Source organism: Tenrec ecaudatus, chromosome 4 (genome assembly GCF_050624435.1).
Source record: "Tenrec ecaudatus isolate mTenEca1 chromosome 4, mTenEca1.hap1, whole genome shotgun sequence".
Lineage (NCBI taxonomy): Eukaryota > Metazoa > Chordata > Mammalia > Afrosoricida > Tenrecidae > Tenrec > Tenrec ecaudatus.
In genome coordinates, this window is record NC_134533.1 from 3,999,162 (window position 1) to 4,020,786 (window position 21,625).

The window sequence follows — 21,625 nt, forward strand, 5'->3', positions numbered from 1 at the left end:
TCCCGGGAAGAGCTGTCCCAGCCCGGGGCCTCTGTGTCCCATGCTGTGCCCTCTGCCCCTCCCCTGCATAGACTGACGTACTTCAGGGCCCACCCCGAGGGTCCAGGTTCTTACCCAGAGCCCGGTGTCCTCTCCGCCCAGTGGGCATTTCAACATCTCTGAATGCTGCAGACATGCCTGGGATCAGACCAGACAGGCACTGGGGGCGGGAAACTCCCACTGAAGAGAGTTGAACCCGGCCTGACCACTGTGCCAGGGATGCGGACCAGCAGCCACGCCGAAGTCCCACGGCCGCAGCCACGGGCAGTGACAGCCCAGGAAGGGGCCCATCCTTTGGGCTGCCCGACCGACCGCCAACTCCCTAGAGCCTCAGAGAGCCCTGGGTCAGCGGGGAGGGAGGGGGAGGTGTCCTAACGACCCAAGTCAGACTTCCCTCAGCACGTCCTGTGGGGACCAAAGCCAAGGGCAGATGAAGATGCAGATGAAGATGGAGTTGGAGATGTGATGACACGCCTCCCCATCTTCCTCACCACCCTCCTCCCTCCCTCCCTCCTTTCTGTCTGTCTGTCTTTGGGTTTCATTCCAACTACAAATGAGTTTCTCGAGCTGATTGATGTTCCCTGAAATCAGGGGCCACCTGGGACCAATCAGGGACCACGCGGTTGGGCTCTGCGTCAATTAATGAGCCCTAGTGGAGCCATGGGGCCGGGCACTGCACGCCTCCCCACCCCACCCCCACCCCAAGGCCAGCAGAGAAAACTTTCCAGGCTCTGCAGGGACCCAGGGGCTGTCCCTCCCATCACAGGCGGTGGGAAGCCACTCCGTGAGCAGGGTGTCCTTCACGTCGCAGCAGCTGCTGCAAGCCAGGTGCTGGCAGGAGGGTGTGGGCGCCCCCGCGGCCACAGGGCTGGACCTCCCTGGGACAGAATCTCGTCTTTGAAGAACCTCTCCACAGCAGGGTGGTCTGTGGCTTCGAGGACTGTAGGAGGTGAGCTGGTTCCCCTCAGCAGCCAGGCCCGGGGCTCCTGCCCATCAGGCTCCTCCCAGGGTGGAGTCTGTGGCCAGAGGAACAGTGTCCTGGTGCCCGAAGTGCCCTTGGTCTGTACTGCGCCATACACTCCACAGAGTCCTTCTGGAATCTTCCATGCCCATGATGCATATAGTTGGAGTGAGGACCAAGGGTGTTTGCACTCAGAGATCTGGTACTGGGCGCAGCTGCTGAGGACTCTCTGGTCAGGCCCTGGTCCTCAGCCTGTGACAGCTCTGGCCTGGCCGCCAGCATCCCTGTGACCACAGTGTGTTAGCCACCCATCCGTCAGCTCTACCCTGGCTGAACAGTGTCCACGTGGTTGGGCGAGGTCCCGTGGTCTCGCAGTGACGTGGTGGTGGTCTTCCGTCATCAGCAAATCAGTGGTCAGGCGACTGGAGTGGGCACATCCCCTTTTGCAGCTCCCAGCCCAGACCCAAAGTCAGGGGCATCTTTATGCGCTGAGGTCCCTATCGCCTTCACCCCCCCTTCCCCCCCAAAAAAGACCACAGGGCAGAGACAGGAGCAGAGAGGAGGAGCCAGGCATGGAGCATGTCCTCTGGAGCATGACCCGACCAGAGTTCTCTGGCTCCACCTGGGCTGGACGTCCACCCAGGGCTGAGCACACTGGCCTAAAGAGGAGTTGGGCGGGGTGGGGTGGGGGATGTTGTATGAGCATGTCATGTGGAAAAGAGTGTAAGTGTTGAAAATATGAGTCAGAGTGTGTGTGAGGGTGTGCATATAAAAGGGTGCCCGTGTGTGTGGAAGGATGAGTGTGAGTGTGTATGTGTGAAAGGGGAGTATGTATGTGAGTATGCAGGAATGCCCATGTGCATGGAAGGATGAGTGTGTGTGTGAAAGGGAGCATGTGGTTGTGAGCTGTGTGTATGACAGAAGATAAGAGTGAGCGTGTGTACATGTGTGTATAAGAGGTGTATGTGTGGTTGTGAGAATATGTGAGGTATGAGAGTGAACGAGTGAGAAAGAGGGTGGGGTGAGTGTATGAGCGCGTATGGGTGTGAGAGTTTGTAGAGGTATGTGCAAGTGAGTGTGGGAATGTGTGTGGGAGTGCGAGACTATATGCGAGTGAGTGTGTGTGTTGGAGTGTGAGAGTGAGTGTGGGGGAGTCTGTGAGTATGAGTATGAGTGAGTGTGTTGGAATGTGTGGGAGTGTGAGTATGTGGGGGGGTGAGAGTGTGAGTTAGAGAGTGTGTGTGAGTGAATGTGCAAGTGAATGTGTGTGTTGGAGAGTGAGTGTGAGAGTATGGAGTGTGTGGGAGTGAGTATGTGGGAGTCAGTGTGTGAGAGTGTGCGTGTGTGTGTGTTGGAGTGTGAGAGTGAGTGTGGGGAGTCTGTGTGAGTGTGGGTATGAGTGTGGGAGTCAGTGTGACAGAGTGTGAGTGAGCAAGAGTATGTGAGTGAGTGTGAGAGTATGTAGGAGTGAGTGTGTGTGTTGGAGTGAGTATGAGGGAGTCTGAGTATATGAGTGTGAGAGAGTGTGTGGGAGTCTGTGTAAGAGAGAGTATGTGAGTGAGTGTGTGGGGGAGTCTGTGTGAGAGGATGAGTGAGTGTGAGAGTGGGGGGAGTCAGTGTGAGAGAATATGTGAGTGAGTGAGTGAGTGTGGGGGAGTGTGAGTGTGTGAGTATGTGTGAGTGAGTGAGTGAATGTGAGAGAGTGGGGGGAGTCAGCGTGAGAGAATATGTGAGTGAGTGAGTGTGGGGGACTCTGTGAGTATGTGTGAGTGAGTGTGAGAGACTGGGGGGAGTCAGTGTGAGTGGGGGGAGTCAGTGTGAGAGAGTGTGAGAGAGTGGGGGAGTCAGTGCAAAAGTATGTGAGAGTGAGTGTGAGAGAGTGGGGGGGGTCAGTGTGAGAGTATGTGTGAGTGAGTGAGTGAGTGTGAGAGAGGGTATGTGTGTGTGGTCTCAGCCGGGGTGGCCGTTTCCTTCATGCCCAGCCAGTTGCTCAGCAGCCTAGTGATCTGGGCACTGGGGGGCGTGCCCTGAGTTCGGTCAGTGGGTGACCAGCGCAGCATCTGTAGAACTGCTGAGGGCCCGGGGGCAGCCCAGGGCCACCTGCACTCAGCTTTCCCCCTCCCCTCCCCTGATCCCGCCCAGCAGGGGCCTTGGCACACACACACACACCCCAGCCGAGCTTGAGGCCGGCTCCGCTGCCCCCTGTGGCAAGCTGCCCCTGCAGCCAATTGGAGGCCAGACCCTCCCTGAGGACAGCTGAGGTGGGCTCATGAGCCAGAGAGAAAGGCCCGCTGGGCCAGGCAGTGGTGGCCCTGTCAGGTCACAGTCACTTCATGGTCAACGTCTTCTGTCTTGGGCGCCAGCCAGGGAGGGAGAGGTGCCCGGTCCGCGTTCACAGGACAGCGGTGGGCCCTGGTGTGGGCTGGCCCCTCCGCCTGCGTGTGTGTCTGGAAGGGCCCTGCCGAGCAGGGCTCAGCCATGTCCCATGTCACTGTGCCCAGATGCGTCTTGTCCTGTGTGTGTTTCTCTCCGTCCGTTTTGCAGTGTTGTCTCAAGCCACTCCATTTGTCCCTTTGCTTGCTCCCTGATGGGTGTGGACAGAAGAGGGTCATGCTGACCAGAAGTAAGTTGCCAGCTGCCCTGTGCGTGCGTGCGTGCGTGTGTGCCTGCCCTCTGCTGTGTGTTTCTGAGCCCTTGCCGCCCGCCTGCCCAGGGGCGTGCAGAGCCTCCTTTCTGCTGCCTGCCGAGACCTCTCTGAAAATCTGCCCCCCCTCTTGCAGCCTCCCTGCGGGGCTCCCACTGTTGAGTGCAGTCTCAGGCACCGGGAGGAACTCACTGGTCTCAGCTTCATGACACACTGTGAGCAGCCAGGCCGGCCACTCTCTGGTCATGCCACGCTGGGCCAGAGGGCCCCCAAAGTGCCACGTTGAGTCAGTTCTCCACAGCGCAGACCAGGGGCTCACCAGCTCCACCCCACCCCCTGACTCAACTGAGCCAAGCTGGACTTGCAGGAGACTTATCCCATCTCCCACCACACGACCCCCTTGGCCATCACCCGTGCCGCTTTTGCTGGTGGTCACCGTTCTGTTCCGGCCTTCTCCCTGGTGGCAAAGGGAGACCAGCCACCCTGGTGGACCGAGACCATGCCTCCGGCCCAGAATGGCTGCAGCCAGGTCCACTCGGCCTGGACCCAGGGAGGCTTTCCATTGGCACCTGCATGCCCAGAGAGGGCAGGGGCTGGTGGGTTTCTCTGCTGGCCCGGAGGCAACCTGCCCGCCTGGTGCCCGTGCCTCGCTGCCCAGTCTCTCTGCCTTGTGCCAGGTGGGAGCCCTCAGAGGCTAGGCTGGGGCTAGCAAGGCTTTGGGAGCCTGGGTGACCAACTAGAGTTGGTACCCAGACACAGGCCAGTGGCAGAGAAAGCCAGCAACCTGCCCAGGAAGAAAGGATCCCGCCCTGGCTTGGCCTCTCAGGACCAGCCTCCTGCCTCCTTCCCTTTAGCCCCATGGGGCCATGAGCTTGGTACATGCGGTGGGTCTTCCAGGCCAGAGTCAGCACAGCAGGATCAACCAGTGGTTCCGGAAGCTCCCATGAGGCCAAATGCCAGGGGTGGCCACAGCAGCTGAGGTGGATCACAACTGGTTCAGGCCAGCTCCCAGGGGGGAATTCACCAGACATCAAAAGGCCATCCCACACCAGGGCAGCTTGGCTGGCACTCTGCCCCCTGGAGTCCCCACATGCCAGCACCCAGCTTCCTTCTCACTAAGCAACCCACCTGGCTTGTTGGCCCTCCCCAGGCCACACCCTGGTCTTCCCTGCCCATGGCAGCCCACTGAGAGGGACCAGCCTCCGGACCAGCAGGAAGAAGTGCGCTCTCAGAGGTGGGCTGGTGTTAGCCAAAGCCAGCAGCTAGCTAACTAGCTCTCTCTCTCACACACACAGACGTAGACAGAAACACACACAGGCATACAAACACACACACAGAGACACCCCCTTAGGAATGAGTCTTCGAGGGAGGAGCATTCAACTTACCCCTCCTCCACGTGTGGTGGCGGCGGCTTTCTCTGGGGGCAGCACAGAGCAGGAAGCAGGGCCCTTGGGCACCGTGTCTTTGGAGTGTGCAGCTGAGAGCCTGCCTTGTCCAGGCCGGGAGGGAGGGATAGTCTGGCTGCCCCCTCAGGTGAGTATAAGAAAGACTAGGGAACCTGTGAGTCCGAGATGAGACCCCAGTGGACTGGGCATCCGCTCCGGGCTCCACTTGCCACTCCTTCCCCAAGGACTCGCTCGACCACATGGGGAAGGGTTCCTTTGAGATCCAGTTGCGGTCCAGTTGGTGCCCCCACCCCCTCTTGTCAGCCTCGCTGGATGCTGTGAGGGAGGGGCTCTTTTCGTGGGCCTTTGTGAAGACTGGATGTTGACCCCTGGGTGCCGGCTGCTGTCTGGGCTGGGGGCCATCTGTCCAAGTCCTGAGTGTTCGCACACCTTTGTGTGGGGTCCCAGGGAGGCCCTTCCCTGCACCCCGACACCTGCCACTTGCTGCCACGACTCCAGAGGTGCTGTCCCCGCATGTGCTGCTCCTGAGCCCCGCTCCCCCAGCCGACACCAGCCCCTTCCCCCTGGTGTCCAAGTGAGCAGCCTGGGACTCAGGAGGCCCGCTTCCCCTCCCCCTCCCCCTCCCGTCCTCCTCCTCCTCCTCTGCCCATCCAAGGCACTGGCCCTTGGATGTGCTGGTGTGGTGTGGGCCTCTCCCCAAGTTCCCGGCCAGGTGCTTCCATGGCGACCTGGCCCCTCACACACTCTCACACACTCTCTCTCTCTCTCTCTCTCTCTCTCTCTCTCTCTCTCTCTCTCTCTCTCTCTCTCTCTCTCTCTCACTGCGGCAGAGGCTCAGAGATCTCGAGCACCGTCTCAGGCACTCGCAACACCACCGTCACCTTCACCGTCCGCCCCGGCACCTCCCAGCCCATCACCCTGCAGAGCCGGCCCCCCGACAGCGAAAGAAGTACCTCAGGGACGAGATGCGCCGCGAGCCCTGTGGTCTCGCCCACGGAGCTGAGCAAAGAGCTCCTGCCTGGCCCGGCCTCGGCCTCAGCCGCGGCCTCGCCCTCCCCAACCCTCTCAGACGTCTTCAGCCTTCCACCAAGCCAGCCCCCCTCCGGGGACCTGTTTGGCTTGAACCCAGCGGGGCGCAGCCGGTCCCCGTCCCCCTCGATACTGCAGCAGCCGATCTCAAATAAGCCTTTCACAACTAAACCTGTCCACCTGTGGACCAAGCCCGATGTGGCCGACTGGCTGGAGAGTCTCAACCTGGGGGAACACAAGGAGACCTTCCTGGACAATGAGATCGACGGCAGCCACCTGCCCAACCTGCAGAAGGAGGACCTGATCGACCTGGGGGTGACGCGGGTCGGACACAGGATGAACCTGGAAAGGGCTCTGAAACAGCTGCTGGACAGATAGGGGCAGCTGGGCTGGCCCATGCGCACGGACGTCTCCTTTATAAGTAGAGATGGGCTGGGACGTAAGAGGTCCAGCAGCCGAGCCGGGTCGGTGGGCGCCGACCCCCTCCCACTAGTTTGTCTTCTGGTACCCAAAGAAGCACGGAGTGCACCCACCGTGTGGCAGCGCCTCCCCGGCTCCCGCAGAAGGGGGGCTGTTTCTGTCCTGCAGGGACAAGGGGAGGGGGCTTTGCCAACCCACAGAGAGTCATAGCACGCGGGCGGCCCCCCCCCTGGGCTGGGTCCCAGGGGCTCCAACGATGCCTGAGCACAGGGGTCCTGGCTTTTGTAGACAGACCCCGTGTACTTCAGATACCTCCCAGGTTCCCCTGGGCCTCCCGGGTACTCCCATCGCTTGGAGCTCCGTCCTGTACTTTTATGAGTAGTGGGCCCCCGCCCTCCCCACACGCACCAGTGGGTCAGTGGGGCACCCCCCCCGGGCCTGAAAGGCAGAGAAGCGTGGTCGGGGCCCCCTCAGCTCTACACCCTGAGGGTCCCGGCCCTGAGGTCCTGGCCCTGGTGGATAGGATTGTGTCCAACTTGGCTTTGCTTTCTTTCTGCGTTTCCGCAAATCTACTCGCGTCTTTCCAAGGTTGGCCAACCAGATGTCACATGGAGTTAGTTACCCCCGGGGGGGCGGGGGAAGAGGGACCCTGCCATGGGGCAGGAGAACGGGCTGGCCTTCTCTGCCTTTCAGCCTTCCCGGGGGTGAGTTCTGCAAAGCCTGCTCGTGAGGGCTGAAGGCGGGTGCACTGTCCTCGCCGGGGCTCGTGGGCGCAGCAGTGGGAACAGTGGTCTGAGCCCTGGGAGATGACCTTTGGCTGAGACCAGCCCAGACAGTCCTGTGGTCTCCCTATCTCTCTGGATGCCCAGGAATGCCACCCATGCGCTCCTTAGCGGTTCACCAGGTCCTCTGAGGACAACTGGGCACGGAGTGTCTGCAGGACCCAGGTTAGAACAGATGGGGGGTGAGAAGCAGGGGGAGCGTTCTGAGCAGGTGATGAGAGCAGGAAATCCTCCAGGCCACCAATCAGGCTGCCCGAGAGCCTTGTCCCTCCTTCCCCTGGGAGCCCCCCTCCCCTGTAACAATACCTCTGGTTCCCCCGGGAGACTGCCTGCTGTACCTGCACCGAACACCACCCCCGGTCCATCGGGCTTCCAGCACCTTCTCCCACATCTGGAATGTCCTCACAAGTCAGGGTCTTTTTGGTGTCATGGCAACTTCAGAACTAGCCCCGCCCATCTCTAATTATAGGACTGCTTTTCTTTTCTTTTTCTTTATGCTCACAATAAAGTGTCTGATTAGGTCTGGGACAGCCCTGGAATGAGTTGGTAACACTTAGCAATTTAAAAATCTCTTTTCTTTACTGCAAGTTTAAATCATTGTACAGATAGTTCATAAGCACAATATTTTAAGAGAAAAAAAAGTGGCTGGTCTACTCGGCCACCTTTGTGCCACTTCAGTGCTAGGAAGTAAAAGAGAAAAAAAAGGAAAAACTTAAAAAAAAAAAAAACAAAATTAAAAAAACTTTTTGTGATTTAATAATACTATTTCTGTGGAATAATGCTAAAAGTACGACCTTTTTAAATCCACCTTATTTGGATGCATCGGAACCAGCAGAGCTGTGCTATATTTTCTACCTTTGCCAGAACTTGGTCATCAAAGGACAATTCTTTTCTCCAAACGCAGTGACGATTCACAATGCAGCCAGAGTCTCCAAAAGCAAAGCCAACACGTGTGGCGCACACCGCACGCATGTGCGTGCGCACACATGTTCACACATGTTCACACACACACACTTCCAGCCACAGGTCCCTGGCTTGAAAGAACATCTCTGGACCTACTTCTGGTCCAAAGCCTTTTTGCAGGTCAATCTTTGTATTTGCAATGATCCCACTCTCCCTGGCACTTCAGTGGTTACCCCCCACCCTACCCCCATTCCACTGAATGAATCAAGATTGAGCTAGGGAAACCACAAGCCAAGATTGGAGAGGGGGCGGCCGGCAGACTCCGCCCGCTGGTTCAGAGCAGGTATAACGGTGGGCCTGCCTTACCTGTCTTCCATTGGATGGCGTTTCAAATTTCAGTAAGTAGCCTACTCCCCCCCCCACCCCGCCCCCCTTGGTCCCAAGTGGCGCCAGGCAAAAGCTAGGTGAAGTCTGCTGGGTGAAGCTAGGGAGCCGCCACCGACCGCAGCACCTTGGTCGGCTTGCTGGGCTGGGGCCACCCCGTGAGCTGGCTGGCTGTTGCTCCTTTTCTGAAAGCAGCTGAGCCACATGCAGCCCTGGGGAACACAAAGACTGGGGAAGACTCAGGCCTTGATTTCCACATGGCCTGCTGTGGGCCAGTGGCCGAGGGGCCCTCTCAGACCGGCCAGATGCACACTGGGGCCCCTGCTAGAGTGACGGTTTGGGTACAGAAAGCAATAGTCCCTCATGCCCGTTGACACCCACTGTCCTCCCCCTTCTGTAGGGGGGTGGGAGAGCCCATACTCCATGACCCCCTTCATGGCGGAGCCCATGTCCACAGTATCCCAGGTTTTAAGATCAACTCTTGTTAGATACTGTAATTTAAGGCAATTGCATTTACATGCCGAGTTTCTGTAATAATTGTGTATACGAAAACCAAAACCTCTCAAGATGTACATGATGTATTCCCTGCCAAGATACCTCCTCCCGGTGAGGGGGGGGCGGGGGCGGGTGTCTGCGTACAGTTTGAGTTACTTTCCATCCGATCAAGGTGACTCCATGTGACTGGATTTGATGAACCTTTACACATCACACAGCTGATGACTTGTGGCACTTGGGTGAATAAAATGGTGACTTTTCTTTCTTTTATTTTTATTTTCCATTTCCCGGGCGCCCCAGGGAGGAGCGAGCATTGCACAGCGGATAGGGGATTGGGGAAGAGGCCACAGATAATGGATTTCCCCCGTAAGCAGCCGCAGCAAGAGCCGGTTTTTCGTTTCTAGGCACGAATGTGTCTCACAGTCCAGTCTACTTGACCACACGCCATCCCCCCATCTCCATTACGGTGACTTTTGTGCTTTGATTCTTTTTAGATTTTACTTTAAAAAAAAAAAAGGAAAGAAAACACACACACCCAGACAAAAACAAAAGCTCTGTGGTCGCACTTTCTCCCAATCCTTAAATCTCTTGTACGGAACCAAAATTACTGTTAAAAAAATAGTAATAAATAAAATTGCACTAAGTTAATGGTTCTGATTGCAAACAGTGGAAGCTGAAACACACACACAGAGTTGCCAAACTTGCGATCTAGTTTAAGGCGTGCAGCCGAAGCTTAACCTCAGGACCTTCCATCGGAGAGGACAAGGTTCTGCTCTCTGCCTGCCTGCCTGGCCTTCACTCACGGCCCGAGTTAAGGGCTTCTGCCACATGTCTACCTTGAACTTGGGATTTTCCAAGCAGTCGAGAAGGTCCCAGCCCACTCCTGGGATTGGATGGTCTGTGGATCCTGGGGTGTGAGCCTTCCCCCAGCAGAGGCCTTGCCCTCCCCCAACACACATGAACGCCAAGACATCCTGGTAAGCACTTGGAGCCGAGGCCCTGAGTGTCTGCTGATGAGGAGCCGAGCCAGGAGGACAAGGGCTGGCTTCAGGAAGTGTCGCTGAAAGCAAAGGATCCCCCAGTGGCACCGAGGTGAAGAGAGCCAGCTGCAGATTGAGAGGTTGGCAGTTCAAACCTACGAGCCGGCCACTGTGCCAGAAGCAAGATGAGGGGTTCTGTTTGCCTCAAGGAGGGGGATGTCTGGGGCGTGGCCGGGGGAGTTCTACTCTGTGCCAAACCATCACTCCAGGGCCAGGGGCTCTGCTTGTCCATGCACTCCAGCCCTGGGGCTTGTTGAGTCGCAGCAGGGAGAAGCTGTCCTGCGGAACCTCCGCCTGTCCTGAACATCCCCACGCCCACGCAAGAGTCCCCTCTCCTGTCTCTGGGAGTGTGCCTCCTCGACCCTGCCCCTTCCCTTCTGATGGCTCCTTCCAGACCTCTAGTCACGCCCACTCCACCCTGTCCCCACCTGGGGTCTATGGCTCCCCCCCCAAGCTGCCTTTCCTAGAGGAGCCAGAGAAGTTTGCTTAGTGAGAGAAAAGAAGAGGCAGGCAGGATGGGGAGGCAGTTTTCTTTGGTTTGCATGTTCATCACCCCGTGACCGGACCATTTTTCCGCGTTTGTAGATAATCCATAGAGGTGAGGAATTAAGAATTGGGGGCAGGGGAACTGCTGGGCAGCTGGGACAGCCAGCCCTTGCTCAGTGGGAGGAATGTGGGGGATGGAGTGGGGGTGGGGAGTGGGAATTCTCAATTCATGTCACTGCTTCAGCAGAACTGCTCACTTCCGTTGGGAATCCCCGCTGTATCCCTGACACGGTTTCCCTACTGTTCCTGTCACATCGTTCAACATTTCTTGGCCTTTGCCGTTTGGGGTTTTCTTTGGTTTGGGGGGGGGGTTTGCTTTGTGTGTGTGTGTTCTTAATGTTCTAAGTTACGAACATCACCGTCCGTTGCTTCTGCGCTGGAAGTTTTGTTGGTAGACCCCTGAAACTTTTCCTACTACGAGCCTGCAAGTAAACAAGGGGAAAGAACCTTTTTGTTTTTAAAGAACAAGCCCCACAAAGTGCGTGCCTTGGGTGATCTGAGCTTGATCTTCCACACTGTCTTCGACATGCTGTGCGCTTCCTGAGAGGGCGCCTTGTCCCCAGTGTGTGCGCCTTGTGAGCTGATACCAGTGACAGTGCCTTGCTTTCTGACCGGAGACGCCCTATCAATGCGCAACGTGAAGACAACAGAAAAACCACAGGCAACTGGGATTCGGGGAAGGGGGGGCATTATGAGATGTGGAAAGGAGGGAGGCAGGGCCCCAGGCGGGCCGGGCACGGTCGTTTCCGTTCTAAAATAACATGAAATAAAGAGAGAGCCTGAGATGAGACTGTGTGGCCCCTTGATTTTCTCTAACCAGCAGGACCCTCTGCAAGGGGTCCCCGCACTGAGCGTCCCCTGCCGGTGTCGGGGGGGGGGGGCAATGCTGCCCACTTGGTCAGATGAAGACGAGGGTCCTTCGGGTGACCGAGGGGACCCCTCCTGGGAAATGTCCTTCCTTTCCTCCGGGGTGAAAGGAGCCTCCTGGTTCTCTTGTGAGGTGCTGTCCCTCTTGTTCTCGTCGCTGGCATCTTAGGGACATCCACCCTGCCTGTGGGGCGGGACCGTCCCACACACCACCCTCCAGCGGGCAGGGACCTCCTTGGACCCGCAGCGTCCCTCTGCTCCGCGGCGCCTCTTCCTTCCTGAGACTGGCATCGCCAGATGATGACGTCCCTGGGCCTGTTGCTGCCACCCCCTTGGTTGGAAACAGCCCCTCCAGTGGGTGACCAGGAGCACGGAGACCGCGGCGCCTAGCTCTGGCCCTTCCTGAGTTGGCCTTCCCTCCAGTCGGGCTGGCGAGACGGACTGTGGAGCCAGCCAGTCCCCCACCTCACTTGGAGGCCAGCACCCCTGTCCAGGTGATCAAGGGGGCACCACCCACTGCCGCCCACCCACCCACGGTCAGTCTCACCCAGACCAACTGCATGGATGGACTGAAACTCGTTTTTCCAAATCCCAGAGACCAGAGAGGAGGAGTCTGAGGCACTGGCAGGTCTGAGAAGGTGACCGCAGCCCAGGGTAGAGACGGCAGTCCCATGTCACCAAGGAGGACGCAGTCTACCAAGACCCTTAGGGCACCTGGGGCCAGGAGCCACTCTGCACCCCTGGCTCGGTCACTGTCGGTGAGAGGACCACAGCGAGACACCAAGGAAGCCATTGCCGGAGGCCATGACAACCAGAACACAGCCCGCCCCTCCCCCTCTTGGGTCACCTGTGGAGGCTGGGTGCACAGGTGAGGCTTCTCCCAGCAATGTTACCTCGGGGGTGGGGAAGATGTCATTCAGAAGTGCTGACGTATAGAGATCACGCGGGGAGAGAGGTAGGGCTTTCTTAAACCCCAGTAAGGACTTCACAGTCTCAGAAGCACACGGGAACAGGTCTACCTGCCGACGGGTTGGCAGGACAGGGTGGAGCTCTCCCTGTGGATTTCTGAGACTGTCCATCTTTACGGGACTAGGAGTCATGGTTACGTGTTGGGCTGTGAAGCACAAGGTCAGCGGTTCTAAACTACCAGACGCTCCTCAGGAGAAAGACTGAGCTTTCAACTCCCATAGAGAGTTACCGTCTTGGACACTCCTGGGGGCAGTTCTCCCTGCCCTAGGGGGTCGCTATGAGTCAGAGTGGACTTCATCCATGGCGGCTGAGGAACTTATCGGGGCAATATCAGGTGAAACAGACTCACTGGCAGTGAGTTTGGTTTTCTGGTGGTTAACCATTTCCTGGAGTGGGATGAGGAGAACCATGCCCAGGGACACCCCCCACTGTCACAGAGAGCAGAGGTGACGTTCGTTAAGGGCCCCACGGCTTAAGATCACATGGCACATGGCTGCTGAGCTGATTCTCACAAGCATCGCCTAAGTAGGAGGTGAGCCACCAAAGTGATTGGTGGCCTTTTCCAATGACACTGAAGCTCAGAGATGCTGGCTGCCATCTGCCACAGCCAAGTCCTACCCAGAGCTGAACTGCCTGGGGCCCTGCCAGCTCTCAAATTCCTGGCATCTTCCCTGTTGCTACAGCTCCTCTGCGGACAGCTCAGGTGGCCAAGGGCCTCAGGTGGGAAGCCAGCACAGCCGACCCACCCAGCCTGGGGACTTTGCATAGACACAAGACAGGCATGGCAGCCTCCCTCCTGGGCCTTGGGACTGCAATTTGGCTGCGTCAAAAAGAAAGACTCCGTCTTCAAGCCAAAGTTTGCAAAATGTGACAGCCATGGAGCTGAGAGACATGGGGCCCCAAGAATCCTGCCCCCCTCTGACTCAGGCCATAGTCAGGAAAGCTGAGTGCACTGTATGGTGGTCCCTGGGGAGGACCAGAAGAGAGGAGGATAGAGCCAGGTGTCTGCCTCCCACCTGAGCCCCTTATCTGAGTCACCCCATATCTGAGTCCTATATCTCCCATTAGGATGCCCCCCACCCAGACTGCCTCCCACCTGAGAGCTGCCCCACATCTGAGCCACCAGTTCTCTGGACTGCGCTCCCCTGGGCTGCCCACACGAGCTGCCCCTTACCTGGGCTGCTCCCCACCTGAGCTGTCTCCCTCAGCCCAGACCCATAGTTGTGCCAGAGATCAGAGCCAGAAGTGGTCCAGAGAGCAGAGGGCCCCTAGTGGGGGCAGGGAAGCTGAGAAGCTACGTGTCACCCAGGAGGCCTGTTTTCCCACCCGCCTCTCCGGCCCCCATGTCTCCAGGACTCCCCCAGGGCTGCGCTGGAGGGCCAGGAAGGCACTCTACAGAGGCAGAGTCAGGTAACCTGCCTCCACAGGTGTCATCTGCCCTGGGCGTCCTTCGGCCCGGTTCCTGGACATGGCGCACTGTCAGGCCTGTGACGCTCTCCGTGGGCTCTGAGCACGGCCCAGCGGGGCAAGTGGAGTGAGCCCGATGTCCAAGGGAAGTGGGATGTGGGGTGAAGATGTGGAGAGAGAGGAGGGAGGGAGTGGTGGAATGGGAGGCAACGTTCAGGGTGGTTGTCCTGGAGGTTGCGAAGTCCTGGGGCCGGGGGATGGGGAGTGACCGTCATGGGCACCACATCAAGGTCTTGAGGGCAGGGGCTGGTGGGGTGAGGGAAATTATGGGGAGGGAGGTACCGTTTAGGGGGCTGGGCCATGACGTGGAAGGGCCAAGGCTGGCCGGTAACCTGGGGCAGGTGACGGGATGGTGGGGGTGGGAGGGCGCATGGGAGGGCCCAGAGAGGCAATGTCCAGGTGGGGTTAGATGGAGATGTCAAGGGCGTGATGTGGAAGCGGAGTACGGGGAGGGGGACACAACGTAGAGGAGGGGAGAGCGAGGATCAGGGGGCTACATCGAGGGGGCGCGTAAGTTGAGGAGGGCACAGGAGCGAGGGAACGTGGGGGAGGCAACCTGGGGGTGGGGCGATGCTGAGGGAGCGGTGGGGGGCTCCCGACAGCAGGGAACACGGGTCTACAAGGCAGCCTTGCCCTCTGGTCACGTGCCTGCGTGGACCAATCCTGGTGGGCCCGGGAGCGTGGGTCCCACGATTGGCCCAGCACTCAGCCAATCCCTGGGCCGGAGGGGGCGGGCCGGCCGGCCAGTCGCAGGTAGGGCAGGAAGTCTCCCTGGACCACCGTGGCCCTGCCCTAAACTCCCTGACATTGGGGAGTGGGGAGCTAGGCCAAGCTCCCAGTTGGGAGCAGATGTGTGGCCTGGTCCCCTGGGAGGCCACATGAGGGATCAGAACAAATTTAATGGGAGAAGGCTATCCTTGCACGCATCTGACAAGTCTAATCGCCAAAATGAAGCTAAGCAAAATAAGGTAAGGGCATGTACAACTTAGAAAACAACAAAAGAAAGAGGGGAAAAAACAAAAAAGACAAGCTACTCGCTAGATGGGTAGAGGGCCTGAAGAGACATTTCACCCAAGAGGCCACCAAGCCCGTGCAGTGACCCTGGCCTTGATGAGCCATCAGTGGGAGTGACTCGAACCCAAACCACGATGAGATGCCACTTCATCCCCACCAGCTGGCTGTGCTGCGCTTAACAACAGGAGTAAGATGTAACACAGCAAATGTGGGTGAGGATGTGAAGAGACCCAACCCCCTCCGCTCCTCGGCCAGCAGGAGAAATGAAGTCGCCGTAGCGTGGATGGACCTTGCAGACGCTGGGCTGCGCAGAAGAAGCCAGTCACAGAAGGACAAAGGCTGTGTCCTCTAAGAAGACAAGAACAGGCAGTTGCTCAGAGCTGGGTGTTGGCATGGCCATGTTCTCCTCCATGTCCCTAGGGCTTCCAAGTCCCATATCTCCCCTTGGGCCTTCAGTCCTAAATGTTTGTGGCCTTGCAGTTGCTCCCTGACTCTGCCCCGACGTAGCCATCCTCCTCTGCCTGACCGCCTCATCTCGTTCATTAAGACGCCACTCCAATAGACGAGGGCCCAGCCTGCTCCAGATTGACGTCAGGGGAGCTGCTAACAGCCGCCACATTGTCCCTCCTTCTGTGCTAGAACTTCGACGTCTGAGCACCACGTTTGCAAAAGGCCTTGCTGTCAGGTGCCACCGAGCCTGTCGCGAGCCAATGCACAACAGAACAAAGCACTGCCCGGTCCCTGCCACCCTCATCACTGTTCCTATGTCTGAGCCACGGTGTCCGTCCATCTCACTGAAACACGTCCAAAATATGCAAGACGAAGTCTCGCCATCCTGGCCTCTAAGGCGCACTCTGGCCGTACTTCTTCCCAGACAGAACTGTTTGTCCATTTGGCCGTCCGTGGTATGTTCAATCGTCGTCCCCAGCACCACCCTTCAACGGCATCGATTCTTCTCCAGTCTTCCCGAGTCCATGTCCAACTTTGGCGTGCAGATGATGCAATGGCGACTACCCGGCTCGAGGGAGGCGCACCTCCGTCCTCGAAGTTATCTTGTTCCTCGGGACTCTAAAAAGGCTTCTGCAGCAGATTTGCCTCAGGCACCGCGCCTTTCGATCTCCTGACGCTGCCTCCGTGAGCATTGACTGTGAGACAAAATCCGAGACAACTGCAACCGCTCCTCATTCCCATGACGGTATCTCGTGGTCCAGGTGTGAGGATCTTGGTCTTCCTGAGTTGGAGGCCACACTGGAGGCTGCCGTCCTTGATCTTCATCAGCGAGGACGTCAGGTCCTCCTCACGTTCAGCAGGTCATGTGATTCACCTGTCTCACGCTGTCAACGAGCCTTCCTCCGATCCTGATGACACGTTCTTTGCATGTCATCCAGCATCTCCGATAACATGTTCAGCATGCAGATGGATTAAGCACGGTGAGAGGCTGCATACCGTGATACACACCTTTGCTGACTTTAGACCACCCTGCTTGATTCACACAACAGCTTCTCAGTCCATGTACAAGTTCCACAGGAGCACAATAAAGTGTTCTGGAATTCCCATTCTTCTCAAGGCCATCCATAGTTTATGTATTAACTTTGAAACCCTGCCAGACACGGTTCACGGCGAAAGCCCTACGTCCATGTAGGAGTCTTGTGCTAGTCCGGGTAGACTAGAGAAACAAATTAATCGACACTTATATATGTATAAGAGAGAGCTTTATATCAAGGAGCAATTGTATCTTGAGAAAACCTCCCAGCCCGGTCCGGATCAAGTCCATAAGTTTGATATTAGCCCATAAGTCTGATAATAGCCCATGGATTGCTCCTCAGACTCATGCAGCACATGCAAAGATGCCAAATGCAGGAAGATCACAGGCCGGTGGGTGGAAAGTCCTGTGGATCTAATGGCAGTGGATGCATCTCCAGGGCTCTGGCTGCCATCATCGTGGCTCCATGTGGCTTGTCAACAGGAAGGTGAAGCAGAGAGAGAGAGGGTGGTTCCTCCTGCCAGGAGAAAAAGGAGATGTTCCCAGAATCCGCCTGCTGGGTGTGTCCTTGTGACCTGATTGACAGGCTAGACTCCCACCTCTACATTCTATTAAGTTGACATGAAATTATGTAACTACCACCAGTCTCTACATAAATTTGGCCTCCTCCTTGTTGAATTCCTTCTGACCATCAGCTGAAAAATAATAACTAAAATTATTAGTGTGAATAACTTTACCCTCAGACACAGTGAATTAGCAAGTAGATTCCTATTCTGCCCCACCCCCTCCCCCCTAGCCAGTCTGGGGAGAAGCAGCAGAGGTAGCTCTTGGGAATTCCCAGGGTGTGCGCTTAATGGAAATTGGGGTCATGAAGTCCTGAGTCACTTTCCTGACTGCCTTGGTTGTGGGCTGTGAACCAATGTCCTAAAACAATTCTGACCAGCATAAAGGCCGTGTCCCAATCAAGGTCCGGTTCTTGCTTATCAGTTCTCCCTGCAGCGGGATGACGGGCAGATCTGCCACCAAGCCTGCTCTATGACTGTTTTCCTTGGCGCCCTGCCTCCCCCTATCTCCTCTGCGTGTCTCAGACTCTGCCAGTGAGCTCTTGGGCGCTGTGATGACCTCGTGCTAATGGTTGACCTCCTCTGGATGCCGTGTCTTTGTCTTGCCTGTCTCTGTTCTAAGACTTAATAAATGTCCACTAAAGGGTCCCGCAGTAACACCGCGGTTTTCAGCCAGAGCCAGTGTCTCCAACCCCTTCTCCGTCCCCACCTAGCATATGTGACACCGCCTCGCCTCCCCAGGACACCTCACTGAAACCTTTACCCCCCACCCCACTCCCCATCCCCCCACCCCCACCCCTGTCCTCACAGTTCTGCTGGTGCCACCGCCAATCGGAGGGAAGTGCAGGCTCCTTTTAGACGTGAAAACTTATTTCTCCCCCCAAAGTTTATTAACGTGGGATCCCTTCATTCATTCTCTCTCACGTTCTGTCTCTTCCTCTCTCTAGCTCTCCCTTTCCGACTGTCGGCTGTCCTCTCAGCTCTGTCTTCCAATCTCCCCTCACCCTGCCCCCTTGCCTCTCGTCCCAATCTAAACACCCAGAAGGGTCATTCACGCTAATAAAACCTGGTCACTGAAACCCACGTCTGCGTCCGCTTTCCTCCGATTCCCCTTTCTAACATCCACCTTAAGTTAAAGTTGAGATTGCGGGTCTCTCTGCAGCAGCGGTTCTCAACCTGTGGGGCATGACTCCTTTGGGGGTGGAACAACCCTTTCACAGGGGTCGCCTGATTCATAACAGTAGCAAACTGACAGTGATGAAGCAGCAATGAAAATAATTTTATGGTTGGGGATCACTACCACACGAGGAACTGGATTAAGGGGTTGCGGCATTGGGAAGGCTAAGACCCTCCTCTGGAGACATCCCAGCAAGGTCACCTTCGCAGGCAGCGGGGCCTAGGAACCTCAACCCTCCTTTTTTTTTTTTTTTGAGACATAATTCCACCCACAGGAAAGGAGGACGCAATGCGCAGACACACGGACAGATCCTACAAGTCCACATGTGCACACCAGAGAGCCTGAGAACACCGCAGACGAGGAGGCATCGTGGGACCAGGAGATGACACGTGGCTGTAGACGGATGTCTGTCCTCCAGAGCTGGGAGCGCAATGCACTTCTGAGACCCGGAATCTCAAGTACGACAGGAAAAAGCCACAAGATCGTGAATGGTGGCAGAGCGATACAGTCCACTTGCGGCGGGTGCGGGGCCATGATTGGGACATGGCCATTATGCTAGACAGGAGTGCTCACAGCCACCAAGGGTGTGGCCCTGTCACAGCTGGCCCAGGGCCCCATCCAGCTGCACCACCGGTTTTACCAACGAGATGCTGCTTCTTGGAGCATCTGGAAACGTGGAAGGGGCTTTGGAACTGGGCAGCAAGCCCAGGCTGAGGACTCCAGCAGCCTCAAGGGCAAACTCTGTAGCTACAGGTGCAACGGGTACCGAAAACCAGAGTTACTGCCGTCCAGTCGAGGCTGGCTCACCGCAGCGACCCCCTATGGGTTTCCGAGACCATACTGTGGACGGGCGGAAAGCCCAGTCTTTCTCCAGCAAAGCTGTGGTGGTTTACACTGCCGACCACACAGATTGTGGCCCCACGCATAACCACTCTACCAAGGGCGGCAGGGTGTCCACCTCCAGTCAGCCTGGAGGTGGACTATCTCTCTTCTCTGGAGAACCTCCACGTTTGCCCCTCCCACATGACGGAGGGTCCCCTCCTCTCTCAGAACACATTGGCTGTAGACATCAAGCACATGACAAAATGCCATCTCAGTCACAGCCGGACTAGATGTTGGACTGAGCCACCCCGGCCCCCAGAAGCACCAATATCAGCCAGCGACACACGTCTCCCCAAAGGGAAGCAGCAGCAGTTCCAGCCATGCCAGGAGGGCACTCGAATGATGTTGTAAGTATCCACATAGTCTTGGCAGAAAAAAAGCTTCCGCAGCCCTGCACCACAAGTTCCCAAACTTCTCTGGCTGACTGCGCCCTTGTCCATTACTCGGCGCCTCCCTGGTCATTGGAAACATCTGCAGAAGTCGGGGTACCTGTCTGCTTTCCCAGCTCCCCTGACATCCTTCCTGCTCCCCTCCTCGCCGCACCCCCCCCACCCCGCCCCTGGGCGGCTATCACCCGCTTGGGGAAACACTAGACTAAACCATCTTCCCTTTGGCAGGGGATGGGGTGGCCTCTCTGGGTGCTGGGGCTTCCAGGGTGGACGTCCCAGGGGAAGCCATCGTTCTGCCTAACACGGAGCAAAGGGCCGGAGTTTCCGGAGCACGTCCGTCCTCGACACCCCGTTGTTGTTAGGGCCCCCTAACAATGGTTCTTCTGATCCTTCGTTTCGGATCAAGTTGCACAAACTGACAGCTGTCAATAAAATGTTAAGGGAGAGTCTCTTCCTCTGAGAAGCCCTCCTGGATGACCCCCGGCGCAGCCCCTGGGTGCCCACTTCACTCGTGTTCTCAGAGCAGCCTGTTTTCCACGGGGCGATGGAAGATGAACGCCAGGGTGGGCGCCGCGGTTTCCATGGAAGCCTCCCGCTTCCGCTTCCAACCAGCCCGGTGGGTGTTCCCGCGGAAGCCCCGCCCACTCCCGACCAAGCACGCGCTTCCGGAGGCCACGCCCACTTCAGTCGGCTTCCGGAAGCTCCACCTGGTCGGCTCAGCCTCGCTCGGCAAAGGCACTCGCCTCTCTGCCTTTCTGGGGAAAGGACGCGCTGACCGTGGCCGGGGTTCCGGCCACACACGTCCCGCTGCTCAGAGGCGAAGCTGTCCACCGCGTGGCAGGGTCAGCTCCGGAGCGCTGGCCTCCAGCCTCGGTGCCCCGCCTCCTGCTCCAGGTGAGGGAAAACCTTTCCCACGTGGGTCTACGCTTAGGGATTCCACCTTGGTCGTTTTAAGACCCACAGCAGGAAGTCCACGTTGCCTGGCCCCACAGGGCTGTCACACCACCAGACACAGCCCAGACCTGGCCTCCTCTGTGCCTTGGTCCCCGCCCCTCATCCCCTGTGGCCCCAGGCTGACAGTTCTCAGCCATGCAACCTCAGGGCCACCCCAAGGGGCCTGTTGGAAAGGGGGACCGTGTGGGCAGGGAGGACCCGGGGACGAGCAGCACCTAGACCCCAGGGGTTCCCAGATCTGAGGGGCTGCCACACCCCAGGCTGGAAGGCTGCAGAAATGTGCAGAGGGCACCCAGCACCCTGGGGAAACTGCTTCAGCGGCCCATCCCACCACCCCAGGGCGCAGTTCCTGAATAGAGCCACCAGGGGGCAGGCGGGAAACGAGCTGCAGACGGCAGCCTGGCTTGGATTTCCTAATCCCGTGTTTCAGCAGAGTGCCTTCAAACCCTTGGCTGTGGGTGGCCCCTCCGCCCAGTTGAGAAAAGGTCCCTAAGATTCCTGTCCCCAAGGGGCAGGCACCCTAGGCAAAGGCCCACCCAGGCACCGGGGTCCTGGGAGGAGGTAAGGGATCCCCGCAGGTGTACTTGGTCAGACACGTGAGCAGACTGGTGACACGCTAAGGCAAGGCAGCTGCAGCCAGGAGTGGGCCATGGGACACAAGCAGGCTTCTGGGCGCCAGTGACTTTTCTCTCAGCGACAGGGAGAGCGACCTTTCCAGAAGCTTCCACACACGCAGGTACTCGGCCATTGGTCAAGCATCATTCCGAGTCACAGATCTCAGGGAGCCTGATCATGGGGCATAAGCCACCTGGTTCCTTTCTGGGGCGGGTCCCCTTCACTGTGCCCCACAGGCACCGTCCACTCACTGCCTTGCACGGCCTCGGAAGGCGGCACTACCCACCGAAGGCCCAGTGTCCGCTCCATGGCCAATCACCAGCTTTATTTTGAGAACAGCTCATTGAGGGAGGGTAAAAAAAAATTTTTTTAAACCCCACATGCACTAAATTTGCTTGGGATCCTTGTGGAAAAATGGCAGAAAGAGCCTTCTGAGGACCTGTCCACCTGAAGCTGGGGAGCCCACAGGAGGCATGTGGCCAGGGTGGGTCTGACCAGCTAAGATGGTCACAGAGTGCTAGGCCGAGGGCAGACACACCTGGGAGCCCGTGCACATACCCCTATGCCCGCCCACCCATGACTCCTCAAACGTGCAC

At 57.6% G+C, this 21,625-nt stretch overlaps 1 protein-coding gene across 8 annotated transcripts in view; it reads left to right on the forward strand.

Annotated features, from left to right (window-relative positions):
• SHANK2 (SH3 and multiple ankyrin repeat domains 2) overlaps nucleotides 1-6,860 on the forward strand; it is a 395,141-nt gene extending 388,281 nt beyond the window's left edge. For all 8 annotated transcript variants that reach the window (XM_075547967.1, XM_075547968.1, XM_075547969.1 and 5 more), the window contains one exon: nucleotides 5,881-6,860. In XM_075547967.1, the coding sequence (XP_075404082.1) occupies nucleotides 5,881-6,457 (577 nt within the window). In that variant the 3' untranslated portion in view covers nucleotides 6,458-6,860. The remainder of the gene's footprint in view (nucleotides 1-5,880) is intronic.
• The last annotated feature ends 14,765 nt before the right edge of the window (nucleotides 6,861-21,625 follow it).